This window comes from Lemur catta, chromosome 1 (genome assembly GCF_020740605.2).
Source record: "Lemur catta isolate mLemCat1 chromosome 1, mLemCat1.pri, whole genome shotgun sequence".
Taxonomy (NCBI): domain Eukaryota; kingdom Metazoa; phylum Chordata; class Mammalia; order Primates; family Lemuridae; genus Lemur; species Lemur catta.
Genome location: NC_059128.1, coordinates 82720420 through 82734014, shown reverse-complemented (window position 1 = coordinate 82734014; position 13595 = coordinate 82720420). Strand labels below are relative to the sequence as shown.

Sequence of the window (13595 nt, the reverse complement as noted above, 5' to 3'; positions counted from 1 at the left end):
AAAATATTTGCATTGTTTTTTGACAAACAGAATAGGAATAATAAAATAGGCAGATAAAATTAGATAATTCCAAGAAGAAATGTAACTGGTTAATAAAATTTGACAAAAGTGTTCAACTCACTGATAAAGAAAAGAAATGCAGTAAACAGTAATGAGATGTTTTTTGAATTGGAATATAGTAACAGATAATTCTCAATAATAGGATGGCAGAAGCTTATTTTATAATCCTTTTAGAAATAAAAAAGCATCATGCATGACATTGAACACTGAAAGAGTTCATACCATTAGCCACAGAAATTCTGTTTCTGGAGTTAGCAAGTCATAAATAACCACTAGAATGTGAAACAACACTCTTTTCCTGGTAAATGGGCAGAGTAGTATGACAACACACCTCTATAGTTTGGTTAGTGCTTTGTGGAGATATTATTTTTATCTCTTGGCAAAGTGAAGCCACATCAAACGACATATGGAGAGAAAGTCCTCAACAACATATTTCTTTAGGTCAGACATCTGACAAACATCTTTAGTAACAATTTAGTTCCCTCTGTGATATAGGAGGAGATGCAAATCAATGTGACACACGAGAAATCTCCATGGGGCCTGTTTAATGTAGAGAATCATGGAACATTCCCTAAAGCTTTATGCTAAGCTAGCCTATTGTTTTATGGGCCACAGGAAATGACTTATAAAGATTTATGAACACTGTTGAGATGCTTCTGAAGATCACTAGAACCTAGGGAGACAGCATTCACATTTTCTTCTAAACCCTGAAGACTTTGGCAGACCTCTTATTTTGGCAAAGGTTTGTATGTTTTGAAATTGACGGAGCGTTTCCTTTTTTTCCATTTTAACGGATAACAGTGTGGAAGTAATTCGTCTGGGACACAGCTATTTTATAAACTGGGACCGGAAGATGTATTGCTCTGGGAAAGCAACACCTGCTGAGGCTCGGACGACCACGCTCAATGAGGAACTGGGCCAGATTGAATACATTTTCTCTGACAAAACGGGTACCCTAACTCAAAACATTATGACTTTTAAAAGATGTTCCATTAATGGGAGAATCTATGGTAAGAGAAACAGTTCATTTTTCTTAATGATATTGTTATCATGCCTTAAATAAATAAGCAACACCATTTAAAAAAAAAATAAAAAACCCAAACCGTTACTGACTTTCTTATTAATATGGGTACCCCTGGCATCTACCAGTGCTTGGCACACAATAAACACTCATTAAATATTTATTGGATGACTGTTGAATAATTTAGATGAAACCTGGGATTTGTTGCCATTCATGGATGGAGAAGGAGGTTAGATGTGACACTCTGCCAAGTTCCTTTCCGTGTCCCAGATGTGCGATTCTGCTGTGTGGTGGTCCACAGAACCATCTCCCAGAGAGGGCAAGTTCTTGGCAGCCTGACTTATCTTGGTAAAAGCAGTATTTTATACTTGCTTCCTATCAGCAATGAGATTGCTGTCAGTGCATGTATTTTTGAGAATTTACTATTCATTCTTTGAGAATCCACACTTTTACAGGGCTACCTTGAGTGGCCAGACAAGCTATTTCGTAATATCCAGTTATTGCTTGCATGCTTTTGTCAGGATACGTGCTCTGTATTTGAGTTTTCAAGTATTCTACTTATATCTGATTCTTGTCGCCCCGACATTGGCCAGTTAGCAGACAGTCCCTTCTGCTGAGCACGGAGGCTCTGTAGAACCTTCTGCCAGGTTACCCTGGTCTCTCAATCTGCTTTCATGGGGCTCTGAGTGTCTGGTTTCTCAATACTACAATCTCAGGAAGTAAGAGAGGGAAACCTTTCCTTTGTTCCCTCATGGGAAACTTCACACATTGCCAAGCATTTTAAAGCAAGATTGGATCAAAACTAAGAACTACAAGAAGTCGATGTTTACACCCTCCTGCCTTTTGACCTCCCTCTGTTACCTCCACCCCCACGAGCCATGGTCACTATGGTTTCCTCAGCTCTCCTTTACCCCTAGCTTCCTCTCCTGCTGCCTCTGGTCATGGGCAAGATGATTCCCAACCTGGACTGCCACAAGCCCTTGGTTTCATTATGCATTTTTTATATCAATATCATAGTGACTGGTAAATAACATAGAACCTTTCCTTAAATAATTTTCTTTTGCCATTATTTTTTTCCTGAAAATACTACTTTAATCCAAAGAGTGATTTAAATGGAAAACTTTTAGAACATTGAAAATATTTTGAATTTTGGGGACCTTCTGGATTCTTTTGCCACATATTAATCTAATAATATCATCACTTCTAGGAAGCAATCATCAGACATGTGGACCAAGATTCATTTGTAGAGATGTTTAGCACAGGTCTATTTTTAGAGAAAGCCCTTGACTTGCACAAGGTATCTATCCTGAGATTTTTGCAAATCTCCAGATTTACAAATCCCATGATAGCTTGTAATTTGCCTCATAAAATGCAGAAAAGTAACAGAAAAATTTAAATAATCCCTTTAGGCCCTTAACTTATATGATGTTATAACTTATAACGCATTTATAATGCCATTAAAATAAATTCTTACTAAAACACTCACAGAATGTTTCAAAATCACTTTTTCTTGTTTTTATATAAAGTAGGCTTATTTATATCATAGATTCAGGCCTTGTGAGAATCTGACATTCCACTTCGATTTATCTAAATCTTCTATTTTCTGTCTCAGAGCTGTCACCTGGAGTCTAAGAGACTAATTTTTCTTCACTTTCATCACTAGCTCTGTAAATGGGCTTTTTGGGGGGTGAAGGTGGTGGTGGTGAGGGGGACCATTTAACAGAAAGACACATTTTTTTTCTTTTTTTCATCATTTTATTACAATGACTACATATTGAATAATGACTAGAGCATAATGTGATTTTGAGCTTTAAATTCTAGGTGCTTGGCCAGGTTCATTCACTACTCAGGGACTCCTCTCACGCAGCAGCTGCACAACATTCCAGATGCAGAACTGTGCCCCAGAGAAACAGCAAATAGCTGCTCATGCAGTGCTTGGTGGTCATGGAATTGTGTAGTGGAGAGAAAGAAACTTGAATTCAAAAACCCATCATGGTGATTTTTTAGTTTTAGTTTAGTCATGTCACTTTGAAAGTTCCCTTATTTATAAAACAGATATGAAAATCTCTACCTTGCAAGTTTGTTATAAGGATTAGTGATAATGTGAAGTGTCTGGCACAGCATTGATGCAAGTATAGCTTATTATTACAAGAAATATAATCCTGGAAAATAGTATTAACCAAGCAAAAATTGGAAAAATCTTAAATGCCCTACAATAGGGGAAAGCTAAAATAAATTGTGTTGTATCTATTATCATGGGCTGTTATATGACTATTCAAAATAAGATTCGCAAAGAACCTTTAATGATAGGAAAAATTATACTTTACATGGTTAAAAAATAGCAGGAATAAGAAATTTATGAACTGTATGATTAATATATATGTGTGCACACACACAGGCATCAAAAAATCCCTCTGTAGATACTGGTTATCTCTGAATGATGAGACTATTAGTGATTTTTGTTTTCAACTGTAAATGTCCTATATTTTCCAATATATCTAAAATAAAAATAAGCACATATCAGCTTCATGCTAAGAAAAAAGTTATTTTAAAATTTCGGGCACATCCGTGGTTATGTTCTCTCTGTGCAGAGATTTGAGATTAACATGTTAATTTGACCTTGATATTACACAGATGTATCTGGTCTGAAACAAGAGAGACAAAGATGTACTCACCAAGCTCCAGCATTGATGAGAATTGGTATGGCTAGGATATCATTTTGGATTTCCCAATAGTGTTGCTAATGTAGAAGAAAAAATTAGCCTCTTGAAAGCATCATAGATGATGTAACAACAGAATGATGAAATTTACAGAAGAACATGCTTGCTAGCTTCATATATTGTTTTAATGTTTACTACACTTTAGTCTTGGAACAAATATGAGTATTTATCTGCATTAATTGCCATGTTTAGGGTTACAGTTTGAAAACACTCCTAAAAACATTCTTATGTTTGAATTCATAATGCCATCTAGTGATGGTACTTTAATAAATATTAAGTATACCCCTTAAACTACATGCCTAAATCTAGTTTCAATTTCACTTACTTTTAATTCTCAATTTTTGTTTTGGCAGGTGAGGTACACGATGACCTGGATCAGGAGACAGAAATAACTAAGGTGTGAAAGTGATAAAATTTCATTCTTAATTTCAAATTGTGCATGATTTTTAAAAATGATAAGCTCCTAGAGACCTGATTCTACTATGACCAGATGAGATACTTAAAGTATAACATTAAAAAAATAGATTCATATGGTTCAAAATTCCTTCTCATCCAGGTCCCCCAACCACAGAGTTCCTTCTATGTTTTTATTGTTTAGAGATATATATGCATATGCAAGCAAATATATTTCTCCATTTTCGTACATAGGTGGTAATGCAATTTACATGCTGTTTTTCAACTTTCTTTTTCAACAATATATCTTGGAGATCTTTCTAGAGCAGTTAAAAAAGTACTTCCTTATTCTTTTTAAGGCTGAATGGTATTTTTTTATATTGATGTTCCATAATTTATGTAAGGAGACACTAATGGATATTTAGGATGCTTTCAATATTTTGCTAGTAAAGAAAAAGCAGCACAAATAACTGGATACATATGTTATTTCACGTGTTACAGAATATAGAATCCATTTCTAGAAATTAAATTGGTAAATCAAAAGGTATGTGCGTTTGTAATTTGGTAAATATTGAAAATTGCCCTTTTAAGAATTTATAACAGGTTTTCGTGCCACAAACAAGTTATCCCTGTCTGCTTTCTCCCACCCTTACCAACACAATGTCAGATCAAGGCTTTTAATCTTTGGCAAGACTATGTGAAAAATGGTACATAATTATGGTTCTCATTTTAATTTTTCTTATTATGAGTGAGGTTGGGCATCTTTTCATGTGTTTAAGAGTTTATTGTATTTTCTGTGAACCTCTAATTCATCATTTCTTACCCATTTTTTTTCTATTGGATTGCTAATTAAAAAAATTAATTTGTAGTCACTCTTTATGTGTTAGGGAAAATAGGTCTTTGTGAAATGAGTTTCAAGTCTTTTTTTTTCCCAATTTGTCATTTGTCCTATGATTTTTTTTCTGCTATTTTGCCATGCAAAAATACTTTGGTTTTTTTGTAGTTGAGTTTATTACTTTTTTCCCTATACTGCTTAGTTAGTGTCTTAGATATAAAGCACATCATTATTGCAGAGTTAATGTTTTACATTAAATCTTAGATTCATTTGGATTTTATCCTGGTGTACGATGTAAACTCTAAGTCCAACTTTATTTTTCTCCAGATGGCTACTGAGTTTACCCCTTTATTAAAAAGTTCCTTTTCTTTTTCACTGATTTGAGATGTTACCTTTATAACACACTAAACTCTTGTGTGTACTGGATCTATTACTGAACTTTCAATTTGTTCAATTTTCTTTCTATGCATATGTCAGTACCATACTGTTTTAATTATTGAGGCTTTAACATCTGGTAGGACGAGTTGCATCCCAGTGCTTTTTTCCTTAGGATTTCTCTTAGTTGTTTTGCTCATTTAACTTTCCTCATGAATTTTAGAATCAGATAGTCTTTGGTATTTTTGTTAGAATGGTGTTAAATTTATTGATTATTTTAGGAAGAGTTAATATCCTTATGACGTTGAATCTTTTTATCCAAGAACACAGCATGTTTTTCAAGATATTTAAGTCATCTTTTATGCCCCCTCAAGCATTTTCAGGTTTTTTTTCATATATACCTTGCTTTTTTTTTTTTTTTTGGTTAATTTTATTCCTAAGTATGCTATTTATCTTTTTGGTGGTCGTTTCTAACTGGGATCTTTCTATTATGCCTCTTAACAGGAAAGCAATAATTGTTTTTTGTTAATTTTGTATACCACTATCTTACAAGATCATCTCTGTTTATAATAATTTTTAGTCATATTTTTCTGGGTTTCCCAAGTATATAACAATATCAGCTGCAATTAGAGACAGCTTTACCCCTGTCATTCCAAATTTTTACTTTCAATTTCCTAATTACATTGGTTAGTACTTCTAGAATAATATAAAATAATATGGTCATTATTTACATTTTTATTGCTGACATTAGTGCATATGCTTCTAGTATTGTCCCATTAAACACAATGAAGATTTTGGATGGGTAAAGACATACTTTTGGAATATTCATGTATTCCATATATATAAATTTATTATTTCCATATTGTGTATTTATTTAAAGTCCAATTTGGATACTGAATTTAGTCAAATGCCCTTTGTCACCTATAAGGATAACAAAATGTTTTTTCTTCCATTAATATATTAATATGATGAATCATATTAACAGATTTACTGTCATCCATGTTTTCCTGGAATAAATGTCACTGGTTATATTAAACTCTTTTTCAGTATACTGCTAGATTCTGTCTACTAATGCTTTCTTTAGATATGTACATTAATTCTTGTAAGAGACTTGGGTCTGCAATGTTCTTTTTTGGGGTAATGTTGTTTTGCTGCCAATGTTATAGGTACTTTAGGAACAGAATAAGGAATCTTTCCTTCTTTTTCTATTCTGTGAGGCAGTTTATATAACCTCAAAATAATACGTGCCTTAATGTTTTCATAAAATTCCCCTAATGTGTTAGCTCTTTGATATGTTCGCTATATTCTTCTTGATAGTAATTACCCGTTTAGAATTTCTATCTCTTCTGGAATAGTTTGGAAAATCACATTTTCTTAGAATATCGTCCAGTTCAACCAGATTTTCAAATTTATTTGCAACGAGTTGAGCAAAGAAGTCTCTTATAATTCTTTTTAATGTTCTCTTTATCTGTGGTTATTTCTTTTTATTATTTCTTATCTTTTGTTTGTCTTTTTCTTTTCCTATCTTGATTATGCAAGTAAATAGTTAGGTTGTTCCTTTCCCCGACAAAAAAGTACAGCTGTTGGATTTACTTATTTTTTCCTGTGCTTTAATCAATAAGTTCTGCTTCTTTATTAATGCCTTCTTTTTACATTCCTTAAATTTCTTTTGTTTTTTTCTTTACTTCGTACTTGGATGCTAATTTATTTTTATTTTTTCCTTTTTAAAAAAATACAAATATTTAAGGTTATTAATTTATTCCCTGAACATGAACATTGCTTTAGTTTTGTCACATAGATTTGGGCATGTAGTTTATTAAAGTACCTTTATTTTATTTTTATATTATTATTTTAGCCTTATTTCTGCCCTCTCAATGAGTTCAGATTGAACCACTGAGTTTGAACCATAAGTTTTTAAGGAAGAATTAAAAAATTTCCAGGTGGTAAGGGCTTTTTTCTCACTAACTTTATTGTACTTTTAATAAAAGAACATATATGTATTAGTTCTACTTTTTAGAATTTATTGAGGTTTTTCTTTGAGGCTTTATAAGGTTACTTGTCAATGTTCCAGGATCTTTAAAAAGAAAGTATATGTATTCTCTGTTTTTAAGGTATAAATTAGCTATATATCATTTTCTAATAGCTCTACCTTGTTAATTATATTATTTGGGACTTCTATTTAATTATTTCTCTTTTATTGATATTGACTATTTGGATTGAAGAGGCTAAAGAATTCTGATAATTTTTTCTTTCTATAGCTCTTATATATCCTGAAGTCTTTGTTTTATTGAGCTATTTTTTGGTGCCTTGATAGTCATAGGGGGTATATTTCTATTATGAATTACAAAATTTAACATTAAAATTGTTCTTTGACTCATTTAATTCTTCTTGGTCTGAATTGAACCTTATTTGATATTAAGATCATGACTCTTGCTTTCTTTTCATTCGTGTTTGCCCACCTTTTATTTTCAATGTTCCTGAATTACTTTGTTTTTGGTGTTTCTCCTGTGTACTGCATAGGAGTGGATTTTGCTTTGAGTTCCAATCTTTTAATAAGTAAGTTTGGCCCATATAATTGGGCTATATTTTGTCTTGGTTCTCTTATAGTATTTTAGGTTATTACTTTTTGTCTTTATAAGTTTTGATAATTTTTTCCCTATATGAACTGTTTATTTTACTATGTATGTGTATGTGTGCATTCCTTTTAGTATTTAGGGAAATATTTTATTGTTTTTCTGCTGTATACTTTCAAGAGTTTGCATAACACTCTTAATTTTTTTCCTTAAGATGGTGTCTATCAATTTCCTAATATGAACAATGATGAAATTATATTTCTCCTTTCCTTCACATTTTCCTAATATTTTTCTTAATGATACTTTTAATATTAAAAATATATATACATAAATTTCTATTTTTGGTTTGAAGCTTTAAATGACATCTTCTGGCCTTCAAATATTAAAATGAGGAAATCAGCATCTTCTGCCATTTTTAATTAGCTATCTTTTCTACATAGTCAAAGTATGTCCTATTTATATTTTGTCATCCTATTCTCTCCATTTCTTTTAGACTCACTCCTTCAGTTAAAGCTATTTGGTGTTCACCACTAACTAAGTCTCTTTATCATAATTTTTCCAGTTATTTTTTATTGGCTGAAGTACACACTGTAGTTTCAAGAATGGTTCATAAGAAATATTTGTTCAGAACTATCTGTTGATTTTATACGAATGACAGTTTGACTGACTATGATATCTTTGGGCCATAGTTTCTTCCCTGGAGGGTTTTACACACACACACACACACACACACACACACACACACACACACACATATATATATATAATTTGTTTATTTATTTAAATATATTTAAAATTTTTAATGTAGTTATGTTTAAAATTTATTACATGAACAAACAATCTGTGATTAAATAAGTTTCTATGACTCTGGGACCAACACAAGCAATTGAATGTCTTGTATATAGGTCTTTTCATATACTTGGGTATAGCATAAAATAATATTATTTTATAGTCTCCAAGACAAAGCATATATCAAACTTATTTTCCCATCAGATGTTTTTGCAAAGACATTAGCACAGGACTAGTGCTCGAGTCATAAACTTTTAAAAGTACATTTTGTGCGTTCCAGAAGTCAGTGAAATTAACAGGGATCTTGTTTACTATTGAATCTTTTCCCACTATTTTGTTCTCTTTTTTATTGGACCCTATTTCTTTCATTTTGTTTTTATTTTTTACCCTCAACAAATTTTTAAGTGTGGAGTACTGTTAATTATAAACACACAGCAGATCTCTAGAATTTTTTCATCTTGCATGACTGAAATTCCAACCAATTGAATGCACAGCAAATCCCCATATTCCCGTTCCCCCAGTCTCTGACAGTTTCTGTGAGTTTAACTACTTCATTAGATACCTCATATAAGTGGAATCATTCAGTATTTGTCCTTTTGTGTATTTCACTTAACATACTGTCAAGAGTCATCCATGTTGTACCATGAGACAAGATTTTCTTCTTTTTAATGGCTGAATAATATTCCATTGTATGTATATGTCACATTTTCTTTCTGCATTCATCTGTTCATGAACATTTAGGTTCTTTTTACCTTTTGGCTATTGTGAATAATGCTTCAATGAACATGGAAGTGCAAAGATTTCTTTAAGATCCTGATTTCAATTCTTTTGGGTATATACCAAGAAAGAGAATTGCTGGGTCACATGATAGTTCTATTTTTAATTTTTTGAGGAACTTCAATACTGTTTTCCATAATGACTACACCATTTTGCATTCTTACCACACAGTATACCAGAATTCCAATCTTTGCACATTCTGGACACAGTACTTGTTATTTTCTTTTCTTCTTCTTTTTTTTAATAATGGTTATCCTAACATGTGTGAGATGATACCCCGTTGTGGTTTTAATTTGCATTTCCTGGATGACTAGTGATATTGAGCATCTTTTCACATATATGTTGGCCATTTGTATGTCTTCTTTGGAGAAATGTCTATTAGAGTACTTTGCCTATTATAAGTTGAACTATCTGTGTTTCCCTCCCTTTCTGTACCTCCCTTCTTCCTTCCTTCGTCCCTCCCTCCCTCCCTCCCTTCCTTCCTTCCTTCCTTCCTTCCTTTCTTCCTTCCTTCCTTCCTTCCATTTCTATGAGTTGTAGGAATTCTTTACATATTTGGGCTATTAACCCCTTATCAGATATATGATTTGCAAATATTTCTTCCCATTCCGTAGGTTGCCTTTTCACTCCATTGATTGTTTCCTTTGCTGTGCAGAGACACTTTAATTTGAAGTAGTTCCACTTATTTATTTTTTCTTTTGTTGGCTGTTCTTTTGTTGTCATATCCAAGAAATAATTGCCAAGGCCAATGTTATGAAGATTTTCCCTTGTTTTATTATAGGAGTTTTATAATTTCAGGGCTTATGTATGTTTAAGTCTTTGATGCATTTTAAGTTGATATTTGTGTATTGTGTTAGATAAGGGCCCTATTTTATTCTTTTTCTTGTGGATATCCAGTTTTCCTAACTCTGTTGAAGAGACTGTCCTTTCCCTGTTGTGTAGTCTTGGCACCCTGTGGAAGTTCATTTGACTGTTTATGTGTGTGTTTATTTCTGGGTTCTCTATTCTGTTCCTTTGGTCTATATGTCTGCTTTTGATACCACTACCATACTGCTTTGACACTGTAGTCTGAAATCAGGAAATGTGAGGACTCCAGTTTTGTTCTTCCTCAAGATAGTTTTGGCTATTTGGAGTGCTTCATGATTCCATATGAATTTTAGGATTGTTTTCTACTCATGTAAAAAAAAAATGCCATTAGGATTTTGATAGGGATTGCATTGAATTTATAGATCACTTTGGGTAATATGAGCATTTTAGCAATATTAAGTCTTCCAATCCATGACCATGGGATATATTTTCATTTATTTATATCTTCTTTAATTCCTTTTATCAGTGTCTTTTTGGTTTTCAGTGTACAAGTGTTTTGAGAGCCCGCACCCAAATTGGGATTTCAGTCCCAGAGCAGCTAGCAACCCTGCACTGACGGGAAATGAAGGGGAGCTGGACTTGGGTATTTACAGTGTACTTCTCATGGGATACTACTTCTTTTACCTATTGGATGGCCTAAGGCCTAGTTGTCTGACGATGACAAGGGGGCCCCTCACATGGGAAACTTATTTATACTGGCAGACCCCCCTGTGGCTTTTGTCTCACCTGGGTCTAGTTTATGCCGGCCTGACAATCGTTTTGGTGCTGGGATCCCCGTGTTGTGTTCTTCCCAATGTTCCAGGGAAAACCTGGCCTAGGGTAGCCCTTAGCTCTTCAGATGGAAGGCACAAAGTCAATACACCACCAAAATAGGAAACAACAGGTTCAAAGATTTTTGCTTATAGTGCATAAGGAGTTAGGAGGGCAGTCTTCCATCCCCTCAGATCATGTAAGGCAGAATGAAGAGTCAGGCAGACAGAGAAAAATCTGTATGTTTATTAGCAGTATATATAAGGGAATAGGGTGTGGGTCACTTTAAGTTAGCAGGCAAATGCCTGAGTAGTCTTTTTAAAGGAAGCAGTGGGAAAGTCAGGAGCCCAGTCTGCTACGTGGGAGAAGATAACTCCAAATTCTAATCTTTGACCACTGGCTTAATCCATTTGGGTGTGATATAGAACTGGAGAGTATGTCAAGGTGACTGAGCCCTACTTCTGCTATGATAAAGTTAAACTTGTATTCACAATGGATGCTGAAGCAACATAAAATTATAAGAATTCACTACAAGTCTTTCACCTTCTTTGTTAAGTTTATTTCTTAGTATTTTATTCTTTTTGATGCTAATTTAAATAAGATTCTTTTCTTTTCTTTTCTTTTTTTTTTAGGTAGAGAGTGACTTTATTTTCCACTAAAACTTGTTTAAAAATCAGAATTGAATAGCAGGGTTTTACCCTTTTATTTCTATCTTTGCCCAACTAGCAAAAATAGAATCAGGATAATTATATTTTTTAGGCAATTTAATGATAAAATTTGTTCCCACCCAATAACCAATCAACTGCATCAAAGGTTTCTTATGTTTCAGTTCACACGAGGTAACAGGAATTCACTTCACAGTTCTCTGATTTCTAAACGCATGTGTTCTTGCTACTGCTAAGTCCTCATCGTCTACCAACCGGCTGGATTCCACCCAGGGAATCAGGATATTTTTAGATTGCCCAATATTTCACTCACTATCCGCAAGACCATTTCTCCTCTGCTTGTGGTCTAGCTCTTAGATATACTATAATTTCTCCTTCCTAGAACACTCAGGAAACAGTTTCATTTTCATGACGGGCAAGGGCTTCAGGAAGAGTCGTACCACAGGGTCCCTGGAAATGAAACCTGAATCTGTTCGTGGCTGGGGTGGTCTCCGTGTTAAACTCGGCCACGGGCACTCCCCTGGCAGACACCTGGGGGGCAAACATGGTGGCCGGGTACACCACAGAAGAAGTGCCCACTACTAGACATAAGTCACAGAGGGCGAGCTCTCTGTCAGCCTCCTCTAGAATGGCAGGATCTAGGTTTTCTCCAAACCACATGACGTGAGGTCGCAGCAAGCCCCCACACCCAGCCTCTTCACATCGGGGAAGTCTCTCAACTGGGATACTGGCATCTTGAGTTTCAGGTTCTGGAGCACCTTTTCCTGATAACGCTGGACAAATTGGACTCCTGTAATTCTCAGCCACAATTCCGCACAAGGTGCATCGAGTTTTAAATAAGCTACCATGGATTTCCAGAAGGTTCTTGGTGCCAACCTGTCGGTGCAGCTCATCTATGTTCTGGGTGATGACCATGACCTGTCGGCCCTGTCTGCTCAGCCGGGCCTCGCACTTGGCGATGGCGAGGTGCCCGGCGTTGGGCTCCTTGCTCTGCATGACCTCGCGCCGGTAGTGGTAGAACTCCCACACCCGGGACGGGTTGTGGGCAAAGGCCTGTGGGGTCGCCAGGTCCTGAGCCTGCCATTTTCTCCAGTAACCTCCGGCTCCTCTGAACGTCGGAACTCCGCTTTCGGCACTAACACCGGCTCCTGAAATGATGACTATATGCTTTGCCTTTGAAAAAAGCTTGCGAAAATGAAAATCTGCCGTACTTGAATTTGGACGAGTCATTGTCAGGCAAATCTGGGTGTGTGTGGGGGCTGGAGGCTTCAGGCCACAGCACAGCTGGGAAAACAGTTGGCTCGGGACAATCTGGAGAGGTCGCATCAGATTTTCTTTGTAGTTTTAATTCTTGAGGTGGGCTTTGCCGGCCGGTGACCGCGGGGCAAGATTATTTTCTTAATTTTCTTTTTGAATTGCCTGTTGGTATTGTAGAGAAATGCAAACGATTTTTATATGCTGCAACTTCACTTAAATTTTTTTTATCCTGCAATTTTATTGAATTCATTTATTAGTTTTAACAGTTTTTTTTAAATGAAGCATCTGGGTTATACAAGATAGGATAATTTTACTTCTTCCTTTCCAATTTAGATGCGATTTCTTTCTCTCTCTCTCTCTCTCTCTTTTTTTTTTTTGGTATAATTCCTTTGGTTAGGACTTGTAGTGTTGTGTTAAATAGAAGTGATATGAGTGGGCATCCTTGCATTGTTCCTGGTTTTAGAGGAAAAGCTTTCAGTTTTTCACCATTGAGTATATTAGCTGTGGGATTTT

At 34.8% G+C, this 13595-nt stretch overlaps 2 protein-coding genes across 7 annotated transcripts in view; one reads left to right on the top strand and one right to left on the bottom strand.

Moving 5' to 3' along the window:
• ATP8B4 (ATPase phospholipid transporting 8B4 (putative)) overlaps positions 1-13595 on the top strand; it is a 216460-nt gene that overhangs the window by 130326 nt on the left and 72539 nt on the right. For all 6 annotated transcript variants that reach the window (XM_045528911.1, XM_045528919.1, XM_045528900.1 and 3 more), the window contains 2 exons: positions 862-1070; positions 4155-4198. In XM_045528911.1, coding sequence (XP_045384867.1) covers positions 862-1070; positions 4155-4198 — 253 coding nt within the window. The remainder of the gene's footprint in view (positions 1-861; positions 1071-4154; positions 4199-13595) is intronic.
• On the bottom strand, positions 11912-13193 carry LOC123622530 (NAD-dependent protein deacylase sirtuin-5, mitochondrial-like). The gene has a single exon (XM_045528961.1). The coding sequence runs from the start codon at positions 13149-13151 to the stop codon at positions 12213-12215; it is 939 nt and encodes a 312-aa protein (XP_045384917.1). The 5' UTR covers positions 13152-13193; the 3' UTR covers positions 11912-12212.